Source organism: Tiliqua scincoides, chromosome 11 (assembly GCF_035046505.1).
Source record: "Tiliqua scincoides isolate rTilSci1 chromosome 11, rTilSci1.hap2, whole genome shotgun sequence".
NCBI lineage: Eukaryota > Metazoa > Chordata > Lepidosauria > Squamata > Scincidae > Tiliqua > Tiliqua scincoides.
Window position 1 is genome coordinate 7,962,210 of NC_089831.1, and position 27,726 is coordinate 7,989,935.

At 45.4% G+C, this 27,726-nt stretch overlaps 1 protein-coding gene across 1 annotated transcript in view; it reads right to left on the minus strand.

Moving 5' to 3' along the window:
* Positions 1-2,397: 2,397 nt before the first annotated feature.
* Positions 2,398-27,726, minus strand: part of PEBP4 (phosphatidylethanolamine binding protein 4) — a 292,098-nt gene continuing 266,769 nt past the window's right edge. The window contains exon 7 of the mRNA XM_066639716.1: positions 2,398-2,784. Coding sequence (XP_066495813.1) covers positions 2,693-2,784 — 92 coding nt within the window. The 3' untranslated portion in view covers positions 2,398-2,692. The remainder of the gene's footprint in view (positions 2,785-27,726) is intronic.

Sequence of the window (27,726 nt, forward strand, 5' to 3'; positions counted from 1 at the left end):
AAGAAGGACTTGCACCAGTGATTGAGCTAGTGCAAGTCTGAGTTGACCCATAGCTACTGCTGAGGCTTACCCCATGGCAAGGGGACAATTGTTCCCTTACCCTGGGGAGACCTCCAGGAGCCAAACTCCCCCTGTGGGATGTGGGACACTGGAAGGCTTGCTGGCACTGCTGCATCGCAGCATAGTGAGTTAGATAGGATTGGACTATCAGGGATCATTTTACCACTAGTCATTTTATCATTTGATCACATGATACATTTATCACTAGTCATCTCAAATGCTGTGGTAGGGAAAGTTTTCTTAAGAAAAACAGGTATTTATGTTATACAATGGTAAATGTAAATATAATTAATTGAAATGGCAATTAAAAGCAAACTTAGGTTTCCTCGTTGGTGGGAACGGGACTTGTGCATTCTGACTGTATGCACGTTTGGATGTCAGTTCTGCTGAGTTCCATCAAACTGAGGACCAAATTAAATGTGAGGATGGAGATTCATGAATGCATCTCCGTTGCTTGAAAGTTAAACGTTCTGTAAACAGCAACTGCCAGAGGACTGATTTGAGAAAGAACTGCAGCACGGGGGAGCAAGGGTTAACGCTTTCCCCTAATATCATTTTCCTGATAGAAATTTGCTTGGACAGGAAAAATGAATGCACACCTGTATATTTTTCCTAACTAGACATATAACAGTTTAGGGCGGGTGGGAAATTTCACCATGAAAATGGCACAGAGGAGAAGGATTAAATTGCCCTTTCCCTACATTACAGTTCCAGTCTGGATTAAGGCCTCCGTGGCTGTGATTTGCAAACTGTTTAAATAGACTGAAGCTGCAAACACAGTGGGACTTGCTTCTATGTAGACATGCATAGGATTGTCCTCTGAGATGCACACATGCACCTCTTTTGTCACATCTAGTGTGGCCCTTATTCCCAAACTGGCCGCTGTGTTTTACACAGCGAATTACAGCCTTATTCTAATCTTTCATTTCCATATATGGTGACCCATGTACTGATGTCAGGAAATGAGCACCAGGACAAAACTACATGCAACGTTGCATGGTTCATCAGTCAGAATGATGAGCAGGCCTTGGCAGATGAAGACACAGTCCTAGGCCCTACATTGTTTTGCAGCTGAAGCTACTAGGAAAGGGGTAGAGGAGCCGTGAGGGTGTTTTTGTTATTAAGAAGAGCATTTCAACAGCACAGCTGCCACCATCATTGTCTTCTCTTCTGGGAGAACCCAGATGTGATGTCACAACCTCATGCAGCATTGCGATGCCACTGCCCTGGGCACCACTGCCTCTAGTAACACCTTGCAACAGTACTCACGAAGCTGTCCAGAAACGGGGAAAGGAAAACTCATTTTGGAGTGGTTGTTTTTATTCTGCAAGTGCAAGCTTTATCTCTGTTAAAATAGCTAAGATAAAACACAGGTTCAATAGGTGGTATAGCTGGATGAATAATTCTTTTATATTTACCCCCAAAGATCAACGGTCCTGAAATGATATACGAGTATGATATATCATACTTGCTGGAACACAACCCTATGAACGCAAACTACCAGGAGTCCAGACTCAACATATATGTTTGACTATGAGGAGATGCCTCATTTTCTCACAAATTCCTCCACAGTAATCAGGCCAAGAATGAGTTCACGAACACACAACATTATGCCAGAATTAGCCCTTATCATCTCTCACAACCTGTTGTCGTATAAAAGCTTTGCTGCCCTTATTTCTAAGCGAAGCAACAAAGTGAATCCAGTTGTTCAGAGACACCAGGAGCCATTGGATCTAGCTGGAAAGAGGAGTTGAAATTGCTGTGTCACCTCCTATCCCTCTCCACCAGCACTTATGAGAGTCTACTCTAAGATTACCAGCTCTGAGAGCTGTCTCAGCCAAAGTGATGTATTTGAGTGGCAGAGCCTTTTCAGCGGTTGCACCCTTCTCAAGCAATTCTCTCTCCAGTCTCTCATCCGGACCACAGTTTGCTTAGGAAACTGGTGAGGACCTTTTTGTTCTGGCAGACTTCGTAGGGCAGTCATTGAAACTTCTTAATTACACATTATTTTACCTGAAATATTTTGCTGCAGATAATTGTCTACGAGTAGTTGTTTCTAACTGTACCCCCCCTTTTTTTGTTGCTTGAAAGTGTTTATTTTTTTTTTTCCTTTTTAATATTATACATTACTCTGAGGACTCTGTGAAGCCATATGTAGGATAAAATTCTCCAATCAATAAATCATTCAGTTCTAATATCTGAAATAACTGAGGTAATAGAAATATCCTACCAGTCCAGCAAAAATGAGATGGCTTCCAAGCCTGCGATAGAAAAGTTCGAGGAAACTGAGCCAAATGCAATTTTTGTATTCTTCTTGCTGTAATATGTTAACAGGTGTTTATTTAAAGAAGGCAAACATACAGAGACTACAAGAAAGCACTACACAGTATATTTAGGTTGCAAAGGAGGACATCATAAAGGAAGACATCAGGTAAGAAAGTAGGAACAGGCAGCTTGGTTTGGTGCTCAGTGCATGAAGCATCTGGACATGTCCTTTAATGGTGAAAGCATTAATAGAGGCCTTGAAGTTACATCTTTATGAGAGCCTAGTAGCCCTGAAGCAATTTGTGTTCCAAAAGGGGAAAGCAGGAGCCAAAGCATTTCAGAGCAGAAGGAAGAATTGCTGCAGCTGCTAGTCCTCATAGTTCCGAGTGAGAAACTGAGTTGAAGCCACAGGAATTCCAAGCCCAAACCGGTCCACGAAGTTCTGCAGGTTCCAGGACCCTGGGAAAAGAGAAATGATTGAAATCTTGTGTGACCCAGGATCTTGCCACTCAGACTCAAATGTCATGCGGTAGCTGCAGATCCCTGGGTTTAATTAGGTCATTTCTGCCCAACGTTGCATATATGCAACAGGGACCAAATGTGTACACCTGTGGGCTGGGCAAAAATGGATTAAATCCATGTCTGGCCACTCATACATGAAGTAGGAAGGGAAAGGGGAGTGAATCCCTGGTACGTTGTTTAGTGTAGTGTGTGGAAGACAGATTAGGGTGAGGGAAGCTGGGAGTGGGGGTGAGTTAGCCCCTTCTGCTCTAAGAAGTGAAGTGCTCTTCCTCCCATTTTATATGCGACTGGGGATTGCAGACCTAGGTTTAAAAAAATAAGTTGACCACCATGACAGGTAGCTTGAGCCTTAGTGTCATATGGTCTGTTAGGAGCAGAGTTGCACCCTGCAAGAGACTCAAGCCACCACTACTTGAGACTGGTATACTGGCACACACGACAGCCCTGGGACATACAGTGAGGGGAATCTACCTATGCCCCAGAAGCTGACACTTCAAGACCAGTGACAAATCATGAGGAGAATCCTATGATAGCTTTTGCTGTGCACCAGCCTTCTCATGTCAGCCTCTGTCTACTCCCCCCCACCTGCCCCCTGCAAACTAAATGGCCAGGAACACATTCCAGGGTAGCAATGGCTGAATTAATAAAGTATTTTTCCTCACCAGATGAGCTTCTCTTCACATAAAAGGATCAGGCAATGTCAGTTGTCAGTCCACACCTTGCAGGTGGACCACGTTGTATGTACTGCCTTGGCAAAGGGGAAGCTGGCCTGAGGATGTGGCATTGAATGGAACCAATTGTTCTTTTTCCCAATCTTGGAAGGATTATTGATTTATTTACAATATTTTTACTGTACCTTTCCTGAATCCACTGGGAGATGCCCCAAACAGTATTTCCCCCCCTACATATTTGTATTAGAAATATTCAGTTGAGGCAGGGATTCCCTGCCTTAGGGAATGCCTTAGGGCAGGGGTTTCCAAACTTTTTGGCCAGAGGGCCGCATCAAATATGTGGCATAGTGTGGAGGGCCGGGAAAAAATTTAAATATAAAATTTAAATAAATAAATTAGAGATGGAACTTAGATGAGTGAATAAATGATGAATGGGCTCATTCATTCAACCCCTCTGGCCCTCAGAACACCCTCCAGACACAATCAGAGCATGGTTCTGGTTATATTCAGCTGAGCGGGCCAGAGGCTTTCAGGGGATAAGAGGTTGGCCACGGGCTGGAAAGAGGCTTGCTGTGGGTCGCATCTGGCCCCCGGGCCGGTGTTTGGAGACCCCTGCCTTAGGGCATTGCAGGGGTGCAGTGGGATGTCCCCCGTGGCCCTCCTACTTGTTCCTCTGGGAGCCACCATCTTGGATCTCATGAAATCTTGCAAGATCCAAGATGGTGGTGCCCAAATTTCATAAGATTTGAGTGCCGCCATTTTGGATAACACAAAATCTTGCTAGATTTGGATACTGCCATCTTGGATCTTGTGAGATTTTGTGAGATCCAAGATGGTAGCGCCTGTATGAGCCAGGAAGGAGAGGCTGCGGGGACATTGGACCCAGGTAAGCTTGGGAATCAGTGGGTTGAGGGGAAAGTCCAAAGTTCAGTGATGCAACACAGGTTTTGCATGCAGAGGGTCCCTGGTTCTTTCTCTGGCATTTCCAGGTAGGGCTGGAAAGATCATTGATATTCTGGAAAGCTGCTGCCAGGCATTGTTGACAGTACTGAGTGAAATGGGCCAAGGGTCTGACTCAGCAGAAGGCCACTTCAACTGTTGAGTGAAGAGATTCTCAATTTTAGGGATAAGAGGAGGATAGAAACTCTCCTAGGATATTTCTGAGCACCTCCAGTCTCCCAGTGCCTGCTTGGTTTGTGTGTGCTTTCAACACATTGCTGTGTTATCCCGGAAGGCCTGGCATGCCTCAGGATATGTGGGTGGGTAGGATGACGCTGCAATTTTTTCACACTCCAGGATGAATCTGGGATACACAAGAGTGAGGAGAACCTCAGAGAGCCAGTCAAACTCCTGTGGTTTTTTGACACCGCAGACTTTTAATGGCTTTAATAGTCATTCTCTCTCACTGTGAGACCTTGAAGGGAACAATAGTTCTGTGGGTGGGGCTGAGGGTATCTAACATAGAGCACCCCTGCCAACCCACAATCCTTGGGACTTTATGGAGGAAGCTACGACAGCTAGACTGGTATTCAACTAAAGAATTACAATATAAGATACATCCTCAGAGACTGCCACAATAAGCCCGCTCCTTTGACTGAGCTATAGTGGCCTACACTCAAGCCAATGATAGTAGACTCCTCTGTGTTTATCTGTGTGCAACAAAAAAAATGATTGGAAAACAGCAAGGATGCCATTGGAGAACTTCCCAGCTGCCAAAACATTGCAGGGCTGTGCACAGGCTCATCTCCGTGCCAATCTAATCTCACTACTCATGGAATACTGTGCGAGGTCATTTTTCCAGAGAGACAGGCACACGTTGGTTTCATGATTCAGAGTGTTTCTTCTTTTCAAAAAAATCTCGCTTACACACAAGTCTTCCTTATGACTTTTGAAGAACGGCTTCTCACAGCTTTTCACCAGCCCACCCTGAAGGGCTGGAAATCCCCAGCCGCCCGCGCTGGAGTGGAGAGTGACAGAGCTCCTTGGGGCTCCTCCCTCCAGTGATTTATTTGTCAAGGAAGTATGTGATTAACCCCCTGATGTGCTCTGCTTCTCAGTCTATTAGGAGCTGGCTGGTCCCGCCTCTGTTTATCCATTGTTAATTTAACTCTAGTTCAAAAGTACTGGTCCAGCCACACATGCAGGAGCGCCCAATTCTATTCGCAGCAGCAGTATCCATGAAATTCTGGCATGAAATGGCTTGGCCTGGCTATGGGGAGAAGGAGGAAAACGACCACTATTTTATTTCAAGTGTAAACCCCCTTTCCCACAAGCTTCTGATCCCATGACCCAAAAGCCACAAACAAAAAGTGTATTTCCTGAGAAACAAGATGTTTCTCTCAGTTGGGGGGTGGGTGGGCAGAGGGAGGGCTTTCATATCCATAAAGTTGCATAGGAACCTCTAACTGCGACATGCTGGAAACTGAACTCCTGGGAAACTGGCAATCAGCATGAGGTCATCACCAAGCATCCGGAGACACTGTCATGCTGCTGCGCAGCCACAGAAGGGGTCCGCACAATGATGCAGGCCCCTTAAAGGAAACACTGCTGTGGTGCTCTCATAGATTCAGAGCTGCAGAACCCAGAACGGTTTCTCATAGGTTCCTGACCTAGGACCCTGAGACACTGATGCCAACCATTGTTCTTCAACTGCCACCAGCTTCTTAGATCCCTGCTGTCTGTGAGGCCTTGAGGGAGTAGGGACACCTTCCTTCCAGGCGCTCAGTCCTTGGGTCTGGCTCAGCCTCTGGCATTCTGGCACTCTGCCAGCATTTAAGGAGGGAATGAAAGCAAAGTCATTGCAGCTCTTCATATGAAACTGGGTTCATTTATGAGGTCAGCCTTGGTCACACTGTTTCTCCCAAGCAGTTCAACAATGTGGTCCAGCAGGGACACAGCAGTTCATCATTGTCTTCCCCAGTACCTCCTGAAAGGCTAGGAGCTGTCGCTTAGATATTCTTCAAGGACGCTTAACTCTTCCCCCTTTCAGTTGGCCCTTTGGGATAAAACGTCACAGTTAAACTAGTCTTCTTGCTGTCTTTCAAAGTTAAGGGTTTTGGAGGGAAGCTCATAGCTGGATTTCTTACCACTCTCCAGCCCATGGGGTGGCAAGTCTAATTTTAAAACGTAAGGTGTGGCCAGGTGAGGGTAGATAACCCTTCCCCTCCCTTGTCCCATTGCTTGCTGCACGTTTCACCCAGCCCAGCTCTGATCCTGTACACTGTAGTTGCTCTCATTCCGACTTCCTGGAATATTGCTACACTTGTAGCAATACTTTGAATACTTGCCAATGAAATGAACACTTTGCAAATTACTTTCATTGTGGGGTAATTTGCATTCTTCTTGTCAATGGTGCTTTTGGTTGTTTGTAAGTTGTTTGCTCTTAAATTTGACCCATATTTTCCTTTTATGGGGCCACAAACCTCAGGGTACCTGGGAGACCCCAAGTACGCATAGGTGGGCTGGGCTGACTGGATGCTACTTTCCTGGATTACCCTTAAAAAATCACTATGGGAAAGTGATAGACCTCTTATATTTAGCAGGGAGAGAGTTATGGTCTCTATTCCTCCAGGGCAAGGCCTCTCTTCTAGTGGCTGTTTGCTGGAGTTTCTTCTGCATTTTTTTTTTTAAGATTGTGACACTTTTGAGAACAGGGGACCATTTCTTTCTTTATTTTTGCTTTCTAAACCACTTTGTGAACTTCTTTGCTGAAAAATGGTATCTAAATATTTGATGATATAACAACAAGAGCCCAGAACTGCAAAAAACAGCGCTTTTAGGAACACCGTACATACTGCACTGATACCAACTTGATACTTAGGACTCAGGTTGAAACTTGCATCAATTGCTCAACACCAGTTAACAACTGTGTTTCATGTAGTTTGGATGACATGAGTATTAACACAGGCACTTGTGCACTCAGCTGCATAATGTGCCCCAGTTGGGGCTTAGGTTTCACAATGATCACTAAGTGGTGGTGGTGGGGGGCACAAAGCAGGGCAAAAGTGTGACAAGTGGATGAGGAACTGTGGTAGTTGCCTCTGCAGCAGTTTCAATCGTGATCGCACCCACTACCATTTTTAAATAAAGTAGTAGTAGTAGTAGTAGTAGTAGTAGTAGTAGTAGTAGTAACTTTATTGTCATTGTGCTATAGCACAACGAAATTTATGCACCTTAGAGATACAAACATAAATATATAAAACAATTCCAACAATCACACGCTACACACTCACCCACACATTCTATACAACATGCAACACAATATAAAAACAGTATAACAGACCATAATGCCCAGGAACATGGTAACAACTATATTGCCTTATTCAACGTAATTATGTCTGTGGGATAAAAACTGTTCAGGAAGAAAAGCTTCCATTGTCTTTCAATGGATTTTTTTTTTTGCATTTAAAAATCATGCACAGAGGGGATGTAACTAGGAAAAAACTGCAGTGGGGGAAAACAACTAAAGCCCCCTAAACCCCCATGGTTTCAACCCCACCACTTGCTATGTATCATCAACCCTAAGCCTCAATGGGGGCAAGTTGAGTGATTACGCACCTGTGTAACTGGAATCTTATATTTTGTGGGGAGAGACCTCTTGTTTGTGCCAGCATAGTGTCTCTCCCAGTGACTGTTTGCTGCTCTCTTTCTCTGTGTTTCTTTTCAGACTTGGAGCCCTTAATGAGACAATGGGCCATCTTCTCATTCCTTTTGCTATGCAAACCGCATTAAGAACCATGTTGCTTTAGTTGAAAAGTTGTATATAAATATTCTAAACAACCATGATGACCACACAAGCAATGGTGGGGAAATGGGTCCCTTCTTAAGCATAATTTGAATAAAGCCAACAAAGGTTCCGCTGGGATCTTATACTATGGCAGTCCCCAGACACCCGCACACTGGTGTTTACAGGCAAGTGCGTTGCTTCAAGGGCTTAGTGTGACACCAGTCTCCACCCAGTAAACCCATTTTATGCTTCAAGTGTGGAACCCATATTCCCCAATCTTTTCACTGTGGAAGCAAAATATAAACATAAAGGTGATCTATCCTGTCCAGTAAAGTTTACTCAGACTGGCAGCAGTTCTCCAAGTCTCAGACACTCAGCAGTAAGCAAACTCAATCCTGATTCAGAATCATGAGTAGCAGAGAGATACTTACAGCACTCCCTTAATATTACAGCAGACTCTTCAGAATAACAGCAAGTTTTAAGATGTTCTATAACAGCGATTTTCAGCCTGTGTGCCACAGCAGCTTGGTGTGTCACATAAGGTCTGCAGGTGTGCCACAGGAATTTGGAGCACAGCAGCTGAAAATCCCTAAAAAATTTATTCTGGGTTCTGCAGCTCTGTTTCTAGGGCAACTGTTGGTAGTAACAAATTGTCTGTCCTTCTTCCTCTACTGAGGAAGAAGGACAGACAATTTGTTACTACAGACAGTTGCTCTAGAAACAGAGCTGCAGAACCTGGAAGGGCCTCCCGGAAATTGGAAGTGAGGTGAAGACAAGAGGTGATGACCATAGAGAAGACCATAGAGGTCAGTGTTCCTTGAGAAGAAAAATGTTGAAAACAGCTGCTCTATAAGACACCCCCCCCCCCCAAAAAAAAAATGACTGTCAGGGAGCTCTGCTCTTTTAGCAGTAGCCTGTTTCCTAAAATGATGCAATTGATAAAGCTGCAGTTTCTGCCTAAATGATGAACCCACAGCTTCCTGGGAATTAAAGTAATTTGATCAAAGCATGACACAAATTGGGATTGGAGACTGAGTTTGATTGGAGCCTGTAGCTTGTTATGATTCCATTCTCCTCTCCTTGGACCCACCCATGGTGTCTTTTAACACGATAGTCATGGGGCCCAGGAAGCCGCCTCCTTTATCTAAACTCAGATCTCACTGTTTTAATAAATGCAACCAACTGACCCTGCAGCTCTTGCAAAACAGTGAGCAAAGCATGGTTGCTTCACCATCTGCCTCTAAGGCAATGGGTCCAGCACAGAACAAGTGAGAATGCAGGTGAATGTGAATGCCTTCCCTTTGCTGTCACAAACATAAGGAGGAATCGTAGCCAAGGAGCAAGCTTGTACATGCCTGTTGGCCTCTGGTGACTCAGTGCTGGAGCATCAGGGACCCAAAGGTTTTGTGCAGTGCAGTTTTGCTACTGTGCAAGGGAGGACAGCCCCTGCTCTACAAAGCTTGCTTCCCCTGCCATGAGTCTGTTGGCTTTGAGTCAACCCCAAGATGGTGCCAGTCATGGAACTGCAGGCACCTCCTTGAGCAGGAGAGTACACATTGTGCAATACCAATGCATTCACTTTTCCCAAGAGGCCTGCCAGTCTTGTCTCAGAGCCAGACTGGTAACAGAGGAAATAATTTATTCTGTGCCTGGCCTGCTGAACTCAAGTAAGGTCCCAGGAATGCTGACCTGCAACACACACATAGAAAGAGCAGCAGTTTCCTTCAAGCCATGTGCAGAAACAGTTATCTCACATGGCAAGGCAGAGACTCTCCTTGCTTTGTGCCCACCCAGTCTTACATCTCCATTGTAAGAGGCAGCGATGCCCTGATCCGTACTTGCTGCTATTTGACCTCTACCTCCATGTCTATGGTGGTGTGGCAGATAAAGACTGATTTCATTTTTATATTTTAACATAAACATCTGAGAATGATTTTATAAAGTAAATGCAATGTTGTAATATGGCATCTGCTATGGTAATTAAAGTGATATGTATATTAAGTTATGTTTATGTTACAAAGCCCATGATGTATGTTCAGTGTAGTCCAAGAGTTCAAGAGGTTATTATGGATATCAGTGGATAACCTCTCCTTCATAGTCCATCCTATGTATTTTCTTTTGGCTACTTGTCCTGCTCATTTCAATGAGACTTATTCCTAAGCAAGTGTGTACAAAATTACAGTCTTAGATCATTGTAGACTACTTTAATTGTGACATCATCATCAAGGGCAGAACGGATTACCTTTGCTCTTTCCGAAGTTGTTGCATGTTTGAATGCTATGTTTGGAGCAGTGCTTCTCAGCCAGCAGTATCTTACAGGATAGCAGCTGGCACTTGTTACTCTGGGTGTGTGAAGTGCCACTGCTGCCTGGTTCTGCTTGGCCTGAGACGTCATCAAAAGTGGAGAGGGATGCTACACTACAACTGTGCGTTGGCAGTAAAGTGTGGCCATGTGGCATTCTGGACCCTGCACTTCAGAAGAGAGCAGGCTGGGCATGGAGGGCAGAGAGTAGAGGAGAAACCAAGAGGTAACAACAAGTGAAGCCTGCAGGAATAACTGCATGGTGAGCTGCTCACTCCTGCACACAGGAAGAAGACATATTTGCAAAGTGGAACTTGCAACAAAAGCACAAAAAGCAAAGGAACCATGGGAAAGCCCTGACTAGAGATGCCACCATATGCTCGGGCATCTTTTAAATGCTCAGAGCCTTCATGAAGAACAAGAGAGCAATTCTTCTCTCTAGCAAATGGGCAGGCTGGAGCTGAAGCACGGTCACCAAAGGTACCTGCGTGTGTAGAGGAAATGGTGGGTGGGCAGCAGAGGTCACAAAAATCTTGCTCCTTTTGTTCCTATGTTCCCAGGATTGTGTACGGTGATTGTGGTGTCTGCAGATGTCCATAATTGGGTCTTTCCAAGATTTTAATTAATTTCTTTCAGCATCTGAGCCTTTCATAAGATGAGGCATCAGAGCCAAGTGTCCCTGCCACCCCTTCCGAAACTCACACTTGCTTGCTGGAATGAGACTTCAGTGAATTCCTGCCCTCTTCCCCTACCCCTTCCTTCCTGAAAAGAAATGGATTTCTTTTATTTCTTATTGTGAATATGTGAACGCCCTTCTTGCTTCGAAACAAAATGGCCAACTGATTCACTAATCTTGAGTGCTGGTGACTCACCAGAACTCTTTAACAACCAAAAAAGGGCAGGGGAAAGGAAGAGGAAGCCACTGCGGTTCAGAAGCCTTGAACTCTGTTCTGTGTCTGAACAATGGGAGGCTTCACACTTGGCTTGGCCCATGGCTGGACTCATTTCTTGCAGAATTATTTCATGGGGTCTTGCCCTTAGCTGAGATCTTGCTTCAGTGGGAGAAGCTGTGAACACTCAGCAAACAGCTGCTCTTGCCATAGCTCTCATTTCCATTGCACAGATGATGACAGCTAAGCACAGTGGGGAAGGTACTGCCTTGACCAAATCATTGGAGCCAAAGTGCACAGAGGCCCGAGGCCCAATGCCTGCTCTGTATTTTCACCCACCTAGGATGCTATCCACTAATTTTATTCTGCAGGCCACTTTTGCTGATACACAGCTGCTTTCAGCTATCTCCACTCCCTCCCAGGACTCATGTTGGCCTCCTTCATTGCTGCAGTTCTCATTCACACCCTTTACCTGCCACCAATCACAGTGCTGCCTGCTTCAATAGCATTATCAAGATCTTGTTACACGGTGATACTGTTGCAATCCACTAGCTGTGTGAGTTGCATCAACCATTTCCCATGTAAATCTAATCTTTCTGTTGCCACTGCACTGTTGTGAACAGTGATGTAGTGGTAAATTTTGAAGTGCAGGACCTCATTGGACACACCCATAACCATATCCGACTAAGGCTGTACAACAACAACAGCAACAAAATCAACTTTAAATTTCTTCATGATTTTCTTCCCTTGTTGCTTATTCCTACTTGAAAAATTATTATATTTCATTTCCAGATGTAGCTCATTTAATCTCAATATCTTGGAGTGGGATGTAACAATCTAGAAAAGTCTAAACACTTAAGTACAGAAATAAAAAGATATCCCAGATAAAAATATTAGAGCCAGCCATTTTCAACCACTGTGCCATGGCACACTGGTGTGCCGTGAATGGTCACCAGGTGTGCCGCGGGAGTTTGGTGGAGGGTCATTTATTAATAAAATCATTGGGGATATGAGTCCCCCACCAACAGAAAGGTGTGCCTTGTCAATTGTCCAAAAACTGATGATGTGCCTTGACAATTTTAGAACCTTGTTGGTGTGCCATGAGACGAAAAAGATTGAAAATCAATGAGCTAGTCTATGCATGTTGACCCAGAAATGTCCCACTATGTTCAATAGGACTTTGTCCCAAGTAAATTTGCTAGGATTGTAACCTTAAGGTAACATGAGCTACATACTCACACAAATACTCTTGGGAAAGGTGATAGCTTTAACATATGCCCCTAGGCAAAAGTCTCAGTTTGCCTTCTGATAAGCTGACAATTTTTCTGGACCTAAATCTTTGAAAAAAATTTCAAAGGGGGTACCTGAGTGCTCCTGATGTAGGAAGAGAAGTCACCACTCTATCACAACTCCTGCTGTAGGAGAGGTCCCAGGGCTATGCTCTCCCTCAACTACACCTAGCTGCTTACTTAAATATGAAGCTGTTTACCATCACGGCCCATGAGAGTGGGGTGTGGGAGGTACATCATACCTGGGGCTGGGGTCAAAAAGGGCCCAGAAGACAAAGGAAGTGGAGGAGAATCAGAAATTTCCTGGGATCTCAGAAAATGTTTGCATATACTGTGTGGTTCACAATAGCATTCACATTTTGTGTAAGACTACATACTTTTATATATCGTAATTCATAGAAATTATGATCCAATTATCACATGAAATTAAGATCCAATGGAGAAGGGAAGGGGTCCAAAAGACACTTTGTACTCCCAAAGGGGCCCAAAAGAAACACTGTACCCCCTGATAAAATTCCTCTCCGAGGCCCTGGTTGTAATGTTACTTTGGCCATCAGCTGGGATCCAGCTCCAAGTTCCCCTTCCATCAAAGATGAGTTGGAGGGGGAAGACATGTGGCAGAGTATTTCAGTTGTGGCTACCAGGCTTTGGAACTCCCTCCCCCAGAGGTTAGTTGCCACCTTACTGGCACCATTTTGCTCTTTAATAAAGTATTTTTATTTACACAAGCGTTTGGTTGAGGTTCTCCTCTTTTTTTGCTGATAAAGTTTGACTCTTTATTTTGGGATGCCTGTGGGTTTTGCATAGTTCTCAGTTCTTTGTAAGATATGATAATAATATAGGATATATAAGATAATAATGATAATAAGATAAGACAATATAAGATAATATATTAGATATAAGATAATAATGTTTTGATCATATTTTGTATTTTTCAAAAAACATGAGTTCCCTTGAGGGCCTCTTAGAAAGTGGCAGGCAGCACGCAAATGCCCAGATAATTAAAATAAGATAAATAACTCAACAAATCCAAGGCCATCCTGCTAAGTGCACAAGCACCAGAAGAACCAGACCCAAGTGCCAGGCAGTACACTGCAAACCCCAGTATCTTAATGCATTGGCTGTAGCCACTGACAGAAGGTTTCACACACAAAAATGAAGTAACACTTTAACCTGGTATCAGCAGAGTTCGCGTTTTATAATTTATCTGCCTCATCACAGGGACTCTTCTGGGTGATGGGGGGTCCTGATGCTTTTCTGCAAAGATTAATGATGTCTCCATGGCAGTAGGCGGGAATCCTTTTTTGCCATTAACAACACCCCGAGTCTAGTGTACTTTTGATTATGCTGCTGCCAGAGCTCAGTGTTGCAGTCCCATTCATTTAACGCAAAGAGAAGTCAAACCAACACGCAACACCTGCTGAGTAGCCAGCTGGTGGGTACAGGCAGATCTTGTCTTTGGAGGATTGTCTGGGACCTCCTTAAACCTTTCTGTTTAAATCTCCCAGTTCTTAAAGTGGATGGACAGGAACATTGGGCTCACTCGAGAACTTATCCTGAAGGTCCAAAAGGATAAGACAGAATCCGTTTTAGAAGATGCATTCCGTGTTTGAGGTCAGGCTGAATCTTTGTGAATCTAAAGTAGCTAATTCTAAAAGCTGTGCAAACAACAATGGCTCAACGATGCTGATCAGAACTGTCCATATGGCAATTTCCTAGGCACACTGCTAAGTTAGAGCAGAGTTACAGCCCAATCCTGAGCTGCCCACAGCACCCAGGCTTGGCGGCTCCGAGGAGGGCTACCGCACTACCGCAGTGGGGCTACTCTCTTTAGCGCCGACCAAAAGGTCGACGCTAAAGTAAAGGCGCTCATGTAGGGTGCACAGCCCTGCACGAGCGCCCTGGATCCTGCGGAGAGCAGCTCCGTGGATCCACCTCTCTCCCTCCCTCGACACGCCTCCTGCCCGCCCCTTGGCAAGCCTCCCGCCCGCAGCTGCCAGCCTCCCCCCTCCCCAGAACGCCTCCCCCACGCCCCTGTCCATGTCCCAACTTCCTGTTCCGCAGCCCGGCGGTCCAGGAGACCACCAAGCCGTGGAACTTGGGGCACCGCCTGGCGCTAGCCCAGCACCAGCCAGCACCGGGCTAGCACTGGCGGGAGCCCCGCGGTGAGCCCCGCAAACATGCCTTACGGCATGTTTGCAATTGTGGCCAGTGGCATGGAGCCATGCCGCCAACCACAGGATTGGCCTCTTAGTCAGTTGCGAACCTACTATTAGGTCCAATGGGGCAAATGCAAATGGCGCAAGGACCTCTGGGACCCTGCAGAAGCCTCTCTGAGACTCCTGACGGGGCCGGAAACTGTGCTTCCAGTTTTCTGGAAGCACAGTTTATAACGTCGGGGAACCTCAAAGAGGCTTCCCCGATGTGGGCTAAGGTCACACGAAGCTCCTTAAGTCTCAGGTGAGCAGGGGGGTGGATTTTTGCATGAGAGGGTGGCAACAGCCTGTGGGATGGGTGCCATTGCCCCAGGTGCGGGGCTGGGGAGGTCTGCCCCTGGTTAGAGTGTAGAGTTTAGTTAGAGCTTAGTTAGGTTACAGCCAATAATAAATTAGTTATTAATAAACAAAATGCACTGGAACCCCAAGTTATAGACATCCAACCTATGGACAGCCTCATTGGTTCTCTTGCACCGACACGAAAGTGCCAGGCCAGTAAGCGCGGGTTTGTTTCGATTTATGTACTTCTGACTTTTGGACCATCCTCCGGAACGAAACTGGTATGTATCTGGGGGACTATCTGTAATTAATTCTCATTATTATGACTATTATTGATCATAGTTATTGTCAATAATAGCTATTGTTAGTCTATCATCTTGTTACAGAAAACTATCTGGGATTTTCTCTGTACATAGACACTCAGAACAACTTCAGAAACCTGAAACTCTCAGTTACCACATTTCTTCTTATGATCCATCCTCAGGTTTGAATATGAAACCATGATGATTCTGAACATGATGCGTATAGAGGGAAGCATGAGGTGGTCACTTCTTAGCCAATCATAGCTCCCTGACAACTGTACCACTAAGGGCACAATCCAAACTGCGTCCTGGGCCAACACAAGTTCCTTGCACCTGCCCAGGAGAGTCACAAAAGTGCCATCAGGGAAGAAAGGCCAGCGCATGGACGTGTGCTGGTTTACCCACACTGATTCAAGTTCTGGGAACAATGAGTTTGCATCAACCAAGCTCAGCTGGCGCAAGGGTCTGGGAAGGCATGGGAAGGGTGAGGAGGAGGCAGGAGGGTGGGTGTTCCTGGGGGTAGGCGGGCAGGGAGAAGGCGGTGCCAGATCCTAACCCTGTTCCCGGGCAGCCCGAGGCAGTCCCGGGCTGCTCAGATTTGCACCACCTCCTGAGGTGGCTGTCAGGAGGTAAGGCTGTCCCGGGGCTGAGTCCCCTGGCTGAGTTTCTGGTTGCCTGAAACGTGCGCTGAATACAGCACAGGTCCACCAGCCTGCTTGTTCCAGCGCAAGTTAGGATTGGGCTGTAAGATGTACAGTCTGTTCTCTTTATGTGCAAATGCACTTATCTGCAAGGGGCAGAACTGCCACCTACCTCATTATTTGTGATCTGCTCTCATTATCTGAAAATACTGTGCTGGTACACTGGGGTGGGGGGCTTGGCGCAGCTACGAGCATGCAGGTGGGCTGGGTGAGAGAGGCTGCAGGAGAATTATATTCCTCACTTTTAAGAAAACGGTCCGGATTGAGTCAATTTTCCTCATCCAATGGGCATTGGTGTTGGCCCAAGGAGAATCATTGGACACATTTGTGTTCACTTCCAGAATTGCCCCACCATCTTGGGCACCATCTAGGAGACTCCAACGGAACCTTCATAACTCTGGCAATGTTGAGTGGTCTCTGGAAGGCTCCCTGAGGGCTGCTCTGCAGCTGGGGCAAGCCTAGGGCAGAAGCCAAGAGACAGGTGGAGAAGAAGGACAGGTGAAGCAACTCCCTCTCCACTGCTGAACTCTGAAGCCCCACTGTTGGGCCAGCAACCATCAACGAGTTGAGAGACAGCCACCACGGAGGAGGAAGCATCAGGTATTGGAGATGTTGATGAGCCCTTGCTATCACCCAGTCCCACAGGCTTCAAGGCAAGATTCAGGTTCATAAAGTTCATAGAGTGTGTGGTGGAGAGGGTATTATTATTAATCATTAACAGTATTTATATACTGCTTTTCAACAACAAGTTCACAAAGCGGTTTATAGAGAACAATCAAATAACTAATGGTTCCCTGTCCCAATAGGGTTCACAATCTAAAAAGATGCAAAAGAACACCAGCAAGCAGCCACTAGAAAAGACACCGTTGGTGTGAGGAGGTACCCTAGAACCTAACCCCATTTTCCCCATAGGTTCTATGATTCAGTATCAGCCAATTTGATATCCACAAGGTTTTCCAGGAACTTCACTCTCGCAGATAACAAGAATCGACTAATGTTTTTATAAACACGTTTGTTGTAATCCCACTTTATGTTTTTAGGTTCACATTTAAAGCTTCAGGAGGCTTCCCTGAAATGTCCTGGAATCGCACAAGACTCTGTGTGCTCCAGGTAAGTGTGTATGTGTGTGTGGGGGGGGGGGGATTTGCGTGCAGGGGGTGGTGGCATCCTGCAGGGGGCGCTGTCATTGTTACCTTTGCCCTTGGGTGTTATTTCTATTTCCAGCTTTTAGACTGTGAGCTACTTAGGGACAGAAGTGCTAGCATTTGAGAAAAATACCATAAGCTGCTCTGAGCCCGTGGGAAAGTGCAGGATGTAAATTAAACAAACAAAGTGCACATGGCATAGACCAAGAAGAGGACAAGGTAGCTGGGTCTGTCCATTTCTTCTGCTATCAGTTGGTGTTAATGCATCATCCTCTCATTTGATTTGCTTTGCTCTCAGCGGCTGACTGTGTCAGCTCAGATTATCCAAGTCGCACACACAGATGCACCCCCTCCAGAAAGAACCTCACACGGCTCCCTTGTGCAATGAGGGCCTATCAAAGATAATCACTGCAATTCTACAAAGATTTCTTTGTCTTTAACTGCCTTGAGTGTCACTTCCATTTATTCTCCACTGACTTAACCAAGTATTGAAGACCCACATGGGCCATAGCTTGGTGCCCTCTTCTGGACAGCTGAAACTTTAGGGGTTTCAGCCAATCCACACTAATCTTGCCATTCTGAAGGCCAGCCTGAAGGGTGAAAAGTGGTTTCTTAGGTTTTAAAAATATTGATAATATACAGGTGAGAAGAAATTTTTGGTTTTGTTTTACACTCACTGTGAGTAAAAATATTTTAGGAGGCCATTTAGTTGTGGAAATGTAAACACTGACAGCTTCTGGAAAAGCATTGCCTGGCTGCATATAAGGGGGCTGGCCTTGGTTTGGCAGGCTCCACACTGCTGCCAGGTTGACTGGGAAACAGGATGGAGGCAGCTGATCAGCAGCCACTGCCACAGTCTGCACTCCTTGTGGCAGGGAGCCTGGATCAGGGCATGGAGCTGCAGGAGCCCAGTGGGTGAGAGGGGGACCCGTGGCGCCTGGTCAGGGGGACTGGGTGCCATGGGCCATGGTGACCCCCTGAGGCATGGTGGGGGTAGTTTGAGGGGACAGGGGACTAATCAGGGCATACCATGCCACCCCTCCAGGTCAGAGATTGATGGGGCATTTCCCAAATGTCATCTCTGCCATCAATGTGACACTCACAGCAGAATCCTAACTTGCACTGGAACAGGCATGCCAGTGGGCCTGCGCTATATCCAGCGCACATTTGGGGCCGACTGTGGCTCAGCTGGGGCAAGGGGAAACTTTTCCCCTTACCCCAGGGACAGCTGCAGAAGCCCCAATGGGTCTACTTCACTCTACGCCACCTGATAAGGTGGCGCATATTTGAGCAGAACAGAGCAGCCTGGAGCCGGTCCGTGCTGTCTGGGAATGGGGGCGAGGATCCAGCATAACTGTCGGGTCCTGGCCCTGCCTCCCGCTCCCTGCTTGCCCACGGTCCCACCTTCATGTGCTGGCGCAGCTTACTCGGAGGGGGGCGCAAACATGCTTTACGGCATGCTTGCAACCCTCCCAAGCCAGTGCAAGGGACTTGTGCCAGCCCAGGGGGCACTTAGGATTGTGCCCTCAGTTATTTTACTCACTTTGTGCCACTGTATCCCTAATATTCTTCTTAAAAAAAGAAAACACAGAAAATACAGCTACACACTGCTAACCAGAGGATGCAGCTTTCATCAAAACACTGGACTGTGGTTTTCAAGAGCTGGGCACTGTCACCACACTTACAAAACACACACACACACACACACACACACACACAACACCCCCCCCCCCCAAACAATATTGATCCAGCATCGATCCACAGCAAGAATGGGATTCCCTTCAAATCGTGGTTTTGGGATCTGTGGGGGCTCCCAGGAACGTATCCACTACAGATGGGTGGGTGATGCCTGTATATACAAAATGATGGAAATGTGAAGGAACCTGCACACACCCTCTCCCAGTTGGTGTCTCCTTTGCTTCCCTCCAGCTTGCCGTGACAACCGTGGTAAGGAATAAAAAGGAATAACAGAGAACCATGAGTCTGTATGTGTCCTGGAGGCTTATGTCAGCAGGGGATTATTATGCACCTCAGTGTTTGCCACCTTGTCCTCAAAGGACAAAACGATGAGAAGCTTATGAACACCTTAGGGTGCACCCCTGCTGAGTTTCCTGTCTGAATTAGTGTTGCCTGGTAGCTGAGAGACTTGTAAACCAGGATGTCCCCAGTTCAAATCTTGCCTCTGTCATGAACACAACAGGTGACCTTAACTGCCAAGTGGCAAAAATAATACTGATTTACCTTACAGGTGCATTGAAAGGAAGACTAATCTGATGTATGTGAAGCACTTTGGACACTTGGGGGTTCAAATATTAAGAATTACTACTTTTAGTGCCACAATTAGAATTAAAAATGAGAATTAGATTAGAATTTAAAATCTTAGCTACAGAGAGTATGCAGGGAACTTGCATATCCCTGCTCTTGTTAACACCCCTGAATACCTCACCAATTGAGGATGGTTCTAAAGAAAAGGCCAGCTGGCTTGTATCCACACTAGTATTTCTACTCTTGACTGTCCCCTGCTTCCATTTGAGTTGGGTTCTTTCTCATTGTTCGCCACAGGTAAGAGAACAGAAAAGAAAACCATTTTTACCATTGCCACAGTGGAACAAGAAAACCTTCACTGTATGCCCCTGTTCCTCTACTACATAACTAAGGGTATAATCCTAACCAAGCAAGTTCTATTTTGTTCAATGGGGCTTACTCTCAGGAAAGTGTGGCTAGGATTGCAGCCTGAGGGTCCAAACCTATGCAACCTTCCAGTACTAGTTTAGCCATAATGCAGCCCTGAGGTAAAGGAACAAAAGGCCATTGTTCCAGTGGCTAGGCTTTGAAAAGGTCAACGGGCATGTGGATGTGGGAGAACCCATAGACATTATATATCTGGACTTACAGAAGGCATTCGACCAGGTCCCTCACCAAAGGCTACTAAAAAAAACTCCACAGTCAGGGAATTTTCTCCACAGTCAGGTCCTCTCATGGAATGAGAACTGGTTGAAGACCAGGAAACAGAGAGTGGGTGTCAATGGGCAATTTTCACAATGGAGAGAAGTGAAAAGCAGTGTGCCCCAAGGATCTGTCCTGGGACCGGTGCTTTTCAACCTCTTCATAAATGACCTGGAGACAGGGTTGAGCAGTGAGGTGGCTAAGTTTGCAGACAACACCAAACTTTTCTGAGTGGTGAAGACCAGAAGTGATTGTGAGGAGCTCCAGAAGGGTCTCTCCAGACTGGCAGAATGGGCAGCAAAATGGCAGATGCGCTTCAATGTCAGTAAGTGTAAAGTCATGCACATTGGGGCAAAAAATCAAAACTTCACATATAGGCTGATGGGTTCTGAGCTGTCTCTGACAGATCAGGAGAGAGATCTTGGGGTGGTGGTGGACAGGTCGATGAAAGTGTCGACCCAATGTGCGGCAGCAGTGAAGAAGGCCAATTCTATGCTTGGGACCATGAGAAAAGGTACTGAGAATAAAACGGCTAATATTATAATGCCGTTGTACAAATCTATGGTAAGGCCACACCTGGAGTATTGTGTCCAGTTCTGGTCGCCGCATCTCAAAAAAGACATGGTGGAAACAGAAAAGGTACAAAAAAGAGTGACTAAGATTATTACTGGGCTGGGGCACCTTCCTTATGAGGAAAGGCTACAGTGTTTGGGCCTCTTCAGCCTAGAAAAGAGGCGTCTGAGGGGGGACATGATTGAGACATACGAAATTATGCAGGGGATGGACAGAGTGGATAGAGAGATGCTCTTTACACTCTCACATAACACCAGAACCAGGGGACATCCACTAAAATTGAGTGTTGGGAGAGTCAGAACAGACAAAAGAAAATATTTCTTTACTCAGCGTGTGGTTGGTCTGTGGACCTCCTTGCCACAGGATGTGGTGATGGCATCTGGCCTGGACGCCTTTAAAAGGGGATTGGACAAATTTCTGGAGGAAAAATCCATTACTGGTTACAAGCCATGATGTGTACGTGCAACCTCCTGATTTTAGAAATGGGCTATGTCAGAATGCCAGATGCAAGGGAGGGCACCAGGATGAGGTCTCTTGTTATCTGGTGTGCTCCCTGGGGCATTTGGTGGGCTGCTGTGAGATACAGGAAGCTGGACTAGATGGGCGTATGGCCTGATCCAGTGGGGCTGTTCTTATGTTCTTATGTTCTTTGGTTCTAGAGCAGAAGAGCTCTGATTTGTAGCCCACCTGTTACACTGTGGGGGCTACAGAAAAGCCATGACAACAGTTCTTGAATACTTATCAGCCTTGGATTTTTTTTTCTTTAACCATATGCTCGGTATTTTAACAGTTCCTCCTGAATACCAGCAACATGAGAATGGCTTGACCACAGTTTCCTCCACAGCTAAGATGAAAGAAATGGGGATTTCAATTTGCTTCATCTTCTTGGCTAGCCTCATAAAACACTCTCTTCATGCAGTTTTTTCCATATGATCACATACAGCCTGCAGTGGGAGGAACTTTGATTAGGTATCCCACCAATCTAGTAATTCTGACAGCACCGAACAGATGGAATATATTGGGAATTCATGTTTATTCAACAGAAGCACAAGGGTCTATTAAATCAACAAAAATACTAGGTTAAAATGACAGGAAGGATCTAGTGTAATGCAAGATCAAATGGAATATGTTAAGCTAAGGTTGCCAGCTCAACTCCCACATTGTTCTTGGGTCTCAATATCCACAGCGATGCATGATTTTATATGCCAAGTATACACTCCAGAATGAGTGGAATACTGCTTATCCTCCAACTGCCTTTCTTGGACTCTACTGTCTTTTTGACCTTTATGACAACATAAATGCTGGCTGGGGAATTTTATCTACCTACTGCCTTTACTCGTGTAGAAATAATAGAAGATCACACAGGGTGAAATCTTTCTCTGAGGACTGAGTAGAGTAAAACACTACTCCCTTGAAATCCAAAGGACCAGCCATTATGGAGGATGATCAGGTCATCTGTTGCGAAACAAATTGATGATGCCTAGAAAACTACCAACATTCCTAAATGCATTCTGTGAATTTGGCAGAAAAAAACCGGAGCAAAGCTGTATGATTCAGCAGCAAAGAGGCTAATCTTCCATCAAGCATTTGAGTAGAAGAGTCTCTCTGGTGAGAGTCCTGGGACAGCTGTTTGAAAGTTCAGAATATTAATGTACTAGGTTACTCCAGAATGCCAGAGTTCACACATCTCAAGCTCGATTTGCTCAATTTGCCTGCACGTGAAGCAGCACTTTAAAGCAGTACTACATGGTGTGCCTCTCAAGCATCTTCCTGTTGGTTATGAGTTAATGGTTATGAGTCTACAGGAGGGCTTTTCAACCTTTTATGTGTCTTTGTAAGTACCATTTTGTGGCAAGTACCACTTCTGGGCAAGTATCACTTCCTTCCAGGATGGCTGCTGTGTCTGGAACTGGACAGCTTACCAAACAGGCATCCCTGAAGTAAGGGTGAGACACTTTCAGTTACTCCCACATGGTCTCTCAATTCTGCATCGTCCTTCCCACCCCAATGTGCATATCTTTGGAGGGACAGGGTCTTAACTTCCACACAGTTGCCCCTTACTACTGCCCTAGTCACTTCTGCCTCCAGTGGGGCTAGGCCAGTCAGAGAAGAGTAGCGTGGTCTCTGAGGTGGCAGCAGCATTTCAAACATGTGTAGAATGATGCACAAGTCAAAGTACCTGATATCAACCCCATTACATTCCCTTCCTGTTCCTCAGTCCAAGACAAAAGTGATCAACTTCCAGATGAGCTATTACAGCTTTGGTGGGACCATAGCACTGAGCAGAGCCTCCAATGTAAACAAGGGTGACAGAAAGATCAGATAACTGATTGTCTCAAGCTCTAACGCTGTTCAAAAATCAGTTAGTTGCTAACTGCCTCATAAAGAGCTCAGCTCCTGCAGTTTGCATGTATGTGTAATTATAGGGAGATACATGTCTGAACATCGTTTTTGCTTACTGTTATTTGTAAATAAATAAATAAATAAGATAATATTTCTTTCTAGCTCTCTTTCTTTTTAAAGTCTCATAAACCTAGATCGGTCCCAATAGAGTGTAGTTTTAAAAAGTGGGTCCCAATGTTAAAAAAACTTGGGAACTACTGAATTATTAGACTTGTTTTGAATTAACAAGATTTTAGAAGAGTGAAAGGTGTAGGGAGCCTTAGGGCCCAATCCTATCCAACTTTCCAGCTCCGGTGCAGCTGCAATGCAGCCCCAAGGTAAGGGAACAAATGTTCCCATACCTTGAGAAGGCCTCTGTGACTGCCTTCCGACCACAGGATGGAGTGCATCCCCATTGGCACTGGAAAATTGGAAAGGATTGGGCCTTTAATGGGCAGGAAAATTCCAGTTCTTGAGCACTGCTCTTTGCTTTAAGTTAGACACTGTTCAATCCATACATGCCCTGAATTTTTGGGGTTGCCCAGCACCTGAAACTCCTATTGAAATAATCAGATCATTTCTCTGCATGTAGCCTTTTATCTGATCAGGAGCTGTCTGGAGTAGAAATCTCTTTGATTAGGGCATCTCATTTCTGCTCATCACTGAGGTGCTCAGCAAATAAGGATACATATGAAGGCAACATTGTATGATGCACCATGCTCTACCATGCTTCTATCACCACCATAAAATTTCTCTCAAATATTCCTGCCCATATTACAGCAAAGTAGAGAGTGCGTAAAATGAACTGTCTCAATGGTATAAGTGGTCAATTATCTTAAAGACTTAACAACTCAGCTAAAGTTTCCTGATCTATCGAGGAGAAAACAAGTGAGTCTCGTAAACAGCTGAATTTAGCTGGCAAGGAACTGGGAGGAGCAAAATAAACTGCAGATGGAATAATTAAAAAACAATTGTGGCATAATTACAGGACAACATTGTCGGGCAGCCTGGGTCTCAAGCTTTCCTCTTTATTAATTAGAGAGGATCTGGGATTAGCGTATTTAATTACTTGCAGAGATTCAATGTATCTTTCTTGTCTGAAAGAAATGGTGACTAGGAAAGGCACACTATCTCCTGGTAATTTCTCATATGTGAGAAAGACTTTGTGACACACACCCCCCCCCCCCCCACTGCAGGATGCAGTGTGTGCTCCATTGGCATGGCTGCATCAGCTCTGGGGGAGTTAGGAATGGGACTTAGAACTGGGACTTGTGAGACTTAGAACTGTCTATTTATCCATCCATCCATCCATCTTCCTCTTCTGTGTCTGTCTGTCTGTCTCAGTTCAGACAGAACACCAAGACATTGTTCAGGAAGTTTAGTGATGGTTTACTGTGATGTCTGAATTGAAAAAACAAACAAACAAAAGACTGAAAAAAGCACCTCTAATTTGCGATTGGCTAACAAACCAAAATCAGAAATAATGGTTTGAGATAACTTTGCATATCATGGAGATAAGAGAGCTAAGCAGGTGGAAAATTATAGTTGATATATAAATAAAAACTATGGTTAATGTAAACCATGGCCAGGGATAATGTCCGAGTTTAGTGTCTCTCATACTCATACCTACACTCACCCGGGAGAGGGGGATGATGATTCCCAGCATCACAGGGAATGAGTATTCTGTTGCTTCCAAAGAATGAAATTAAAACAGAATTCTACTCTTTCAGTCAACCTGCTTGTCCAAATACACAAAAGTTTGCTTTCAGTGTGGTGGGAAAAGACTGGACAATAGTCAGACTTTCAATGGGAACACACTGGTTTGAATGGAATGCTTCAGTTTAACTAGACCAGTAGTTCCCGACCTTTAGGAGTCCATGGACCACTGAGGCAAAAACTGGAATCGCTGTGGACCACATGCAATCTCCCCACCCCCTCCACACAAAAAATACAATTAAATTTGTAATAATTAAAGATGAATAAATCTTTTCCTCTCTAACACTGTTTATTATTAGAGATTAGAGATTTATTATTTATAGAGAAGATTTGTGAGTTGCTGCTTTTGTTGCCAGCTGTGACTGAGAGTGGTTCATTCTCTGCCCTCTCGGGTGGTCCATAGGGGAAGTGTCTCCTGAGCGAGTGCTCCCCCATGGAGTGCCAGAATGGACCAACCACAGCCACGGCTGACATTCAGTGCCAGCTGCAGGCAGTCTGTTCTCCACCCTTTCAGGTAGTCCTTGGGAGAGTGCTTGCTCAGTGACACACTGAAAATGATAAAAGGCAAACTTTTTTTTTCTGAGATCTTATGGACCACTTTCCAGGCTCTTGCAGACCACCTGTGGTCCACGGACAAAAGGCTGAGCACCAGTGAACTCAACTGTTGACCAGTATTCCCTATAAGGTGTGTGGCAGCACAGCAGTGCACTTCCTTCTGAGCTCTGCACAACACTGAGCTTCACAACCTGGATGTTCAGCAATGATGTGGTGATGTCAGTGCCGAACATCTGGAGGCAGCATTGTGATGGCCGTGATTCTGCACAGCTGTCAAAGGGGTCAGCGCACTAGCGTGGACACCTTGGAGCAGGGGTGTCAAGCATAAGGCCGGAAGGGGGCTGGGTGTGGTCTGCGGAAACTTTTTATCTGGCCCTCAGGCTCTCGGCTGCTTAGCAGTGCTGAGGTGTTACTGCTGAAAGGACAGCCTACATGAAAATTGGGCTGTCCTATATTTTGAATATGATCAAGATTTGCATATTTTCTCTTCTGCTATTTGCAGCTAATGAGTTCCTAAGTGAGAGGTGCTTATTTTTGGTTATGACCTGTTTAATGACATCACTTCCAGCCCTCAGCAGGCTTGATAAATGCTATTTGGCCCTCTGTATGAAATGAGTTTGACACCCCTGCCTTAGAGGGAATGGTTCAGTTGGCATAATAATAACAATTCTGCAGCCATGTCCAATCATGCTAGGCAAAACATCCCATCTTCTCTTACAGAGGGAAGGGATCAAGTTCAATGCCTCTATCACGCTGCAACCTTGTTTTCTGTTCTAACTCTACATAGGCTAAGAAAATGTCATTTTCTTAATGACAGAATGAAAGAAAATGTCACTGTCATAGGCTAAGTCATGAAAAAAAATGTGAAACTCGATCTGAAATCTGGATCTGAATCCCACAGTTGGAACCAGCTAAAACCTTATAATACAATATTAATTATATTACTGCATGATCACCGCACAATGCTGCAGACTAGTGGATCTACTGGTAGAGGGCTGATAGGTCTGTGCGTTGTGGAGTGAGGCCTTGACAATGCTGGCCTCGGAATGATGGCATTCACTCTCATATGAACCAGTTCTGCACCTGCAGGCATTTCAGAATGCTTGTAAAACCTTCCTGTTCCAACAGGCCCTCTGTTTACACTATCAAAGCCTACCTATTTCCACTGTGCTTGTTCTGTCCTCCATCGCTGTTTTTACAAGTAATGTTTAATGTGATTATTCTGCTTCAATTGAATTTGTTTTTGTAACATTTATTGTTTTAACAAGCATTGTAAGCGGCTTTGAACTGAAAGATAATGTGGGACGCATGTCTTTAAATAAACAAATGCAGGATCCAGCCGCATGAAGCCTTTCTGGCTATTATGCAACTGAATGTCAGCCCCGTGCGGCTCTGGGATTCACACTTAAGGCCAAAGCACATGAGATCTGCCATCAATTCTCCCAACTGTTTAAAAACAGCTACTAGGGAACAGACGTGGGGTCGCCCCACTTGATCAGAGCAGTAATGCTGGGAAGAGGGGTGTTCAACCCTTTCCCCCAAGTTTGGTCCCAGATTTAAACTTTCTCTTTCACAAGCTGCTATTAGCCCTGCCAGGGAGGAGGGATATCCAGGTCCAGCATCTGTGCTTGCATTTTCTTTTCCACCAAGTTTTACCAGTGGACCAGGAGGTGGCCATTATAACAATGTGCTCTTCTGATAAGTGAAGGATCCTGGCCAATTACCAACTGGATGGTGAATGTTTCTATGCAATTCACTGGATATAACTGCAGCAGTGATGCAATATTTCATCCTCATGTTGTGGGTGGTGAACGGGAATTACTGAACGAGTCAGTAATTTTTGCACATCCACGTGCAAAGAGGAAGTGCGCCTGGCTTGGGTCCCCTTAAGAGCCCTCAGGCCCCACCCTACTCTGGGCTCCCACAAATTCCCTGCAGCGGGGGGGGGGGGGGAGGAAGCTCAAATGTCCCTGGGAAGGCCAGACAAACTCCAATCCTGGTCTTGGCAGCTCATGATCAGTATATTGTTTTAGTTAATCCTGATGATTGTAAGTTTTGTTTGCCCTTCACTTAATTTTTAGTAAGCATCTGCCAGATTTTTGTTACTGACATCCTATAGCAACAATTTCAGGTTAGAGGGGCTGCCACCAAAATCACCAAAACCCTGTTGGCCACAGGGAGGTCCA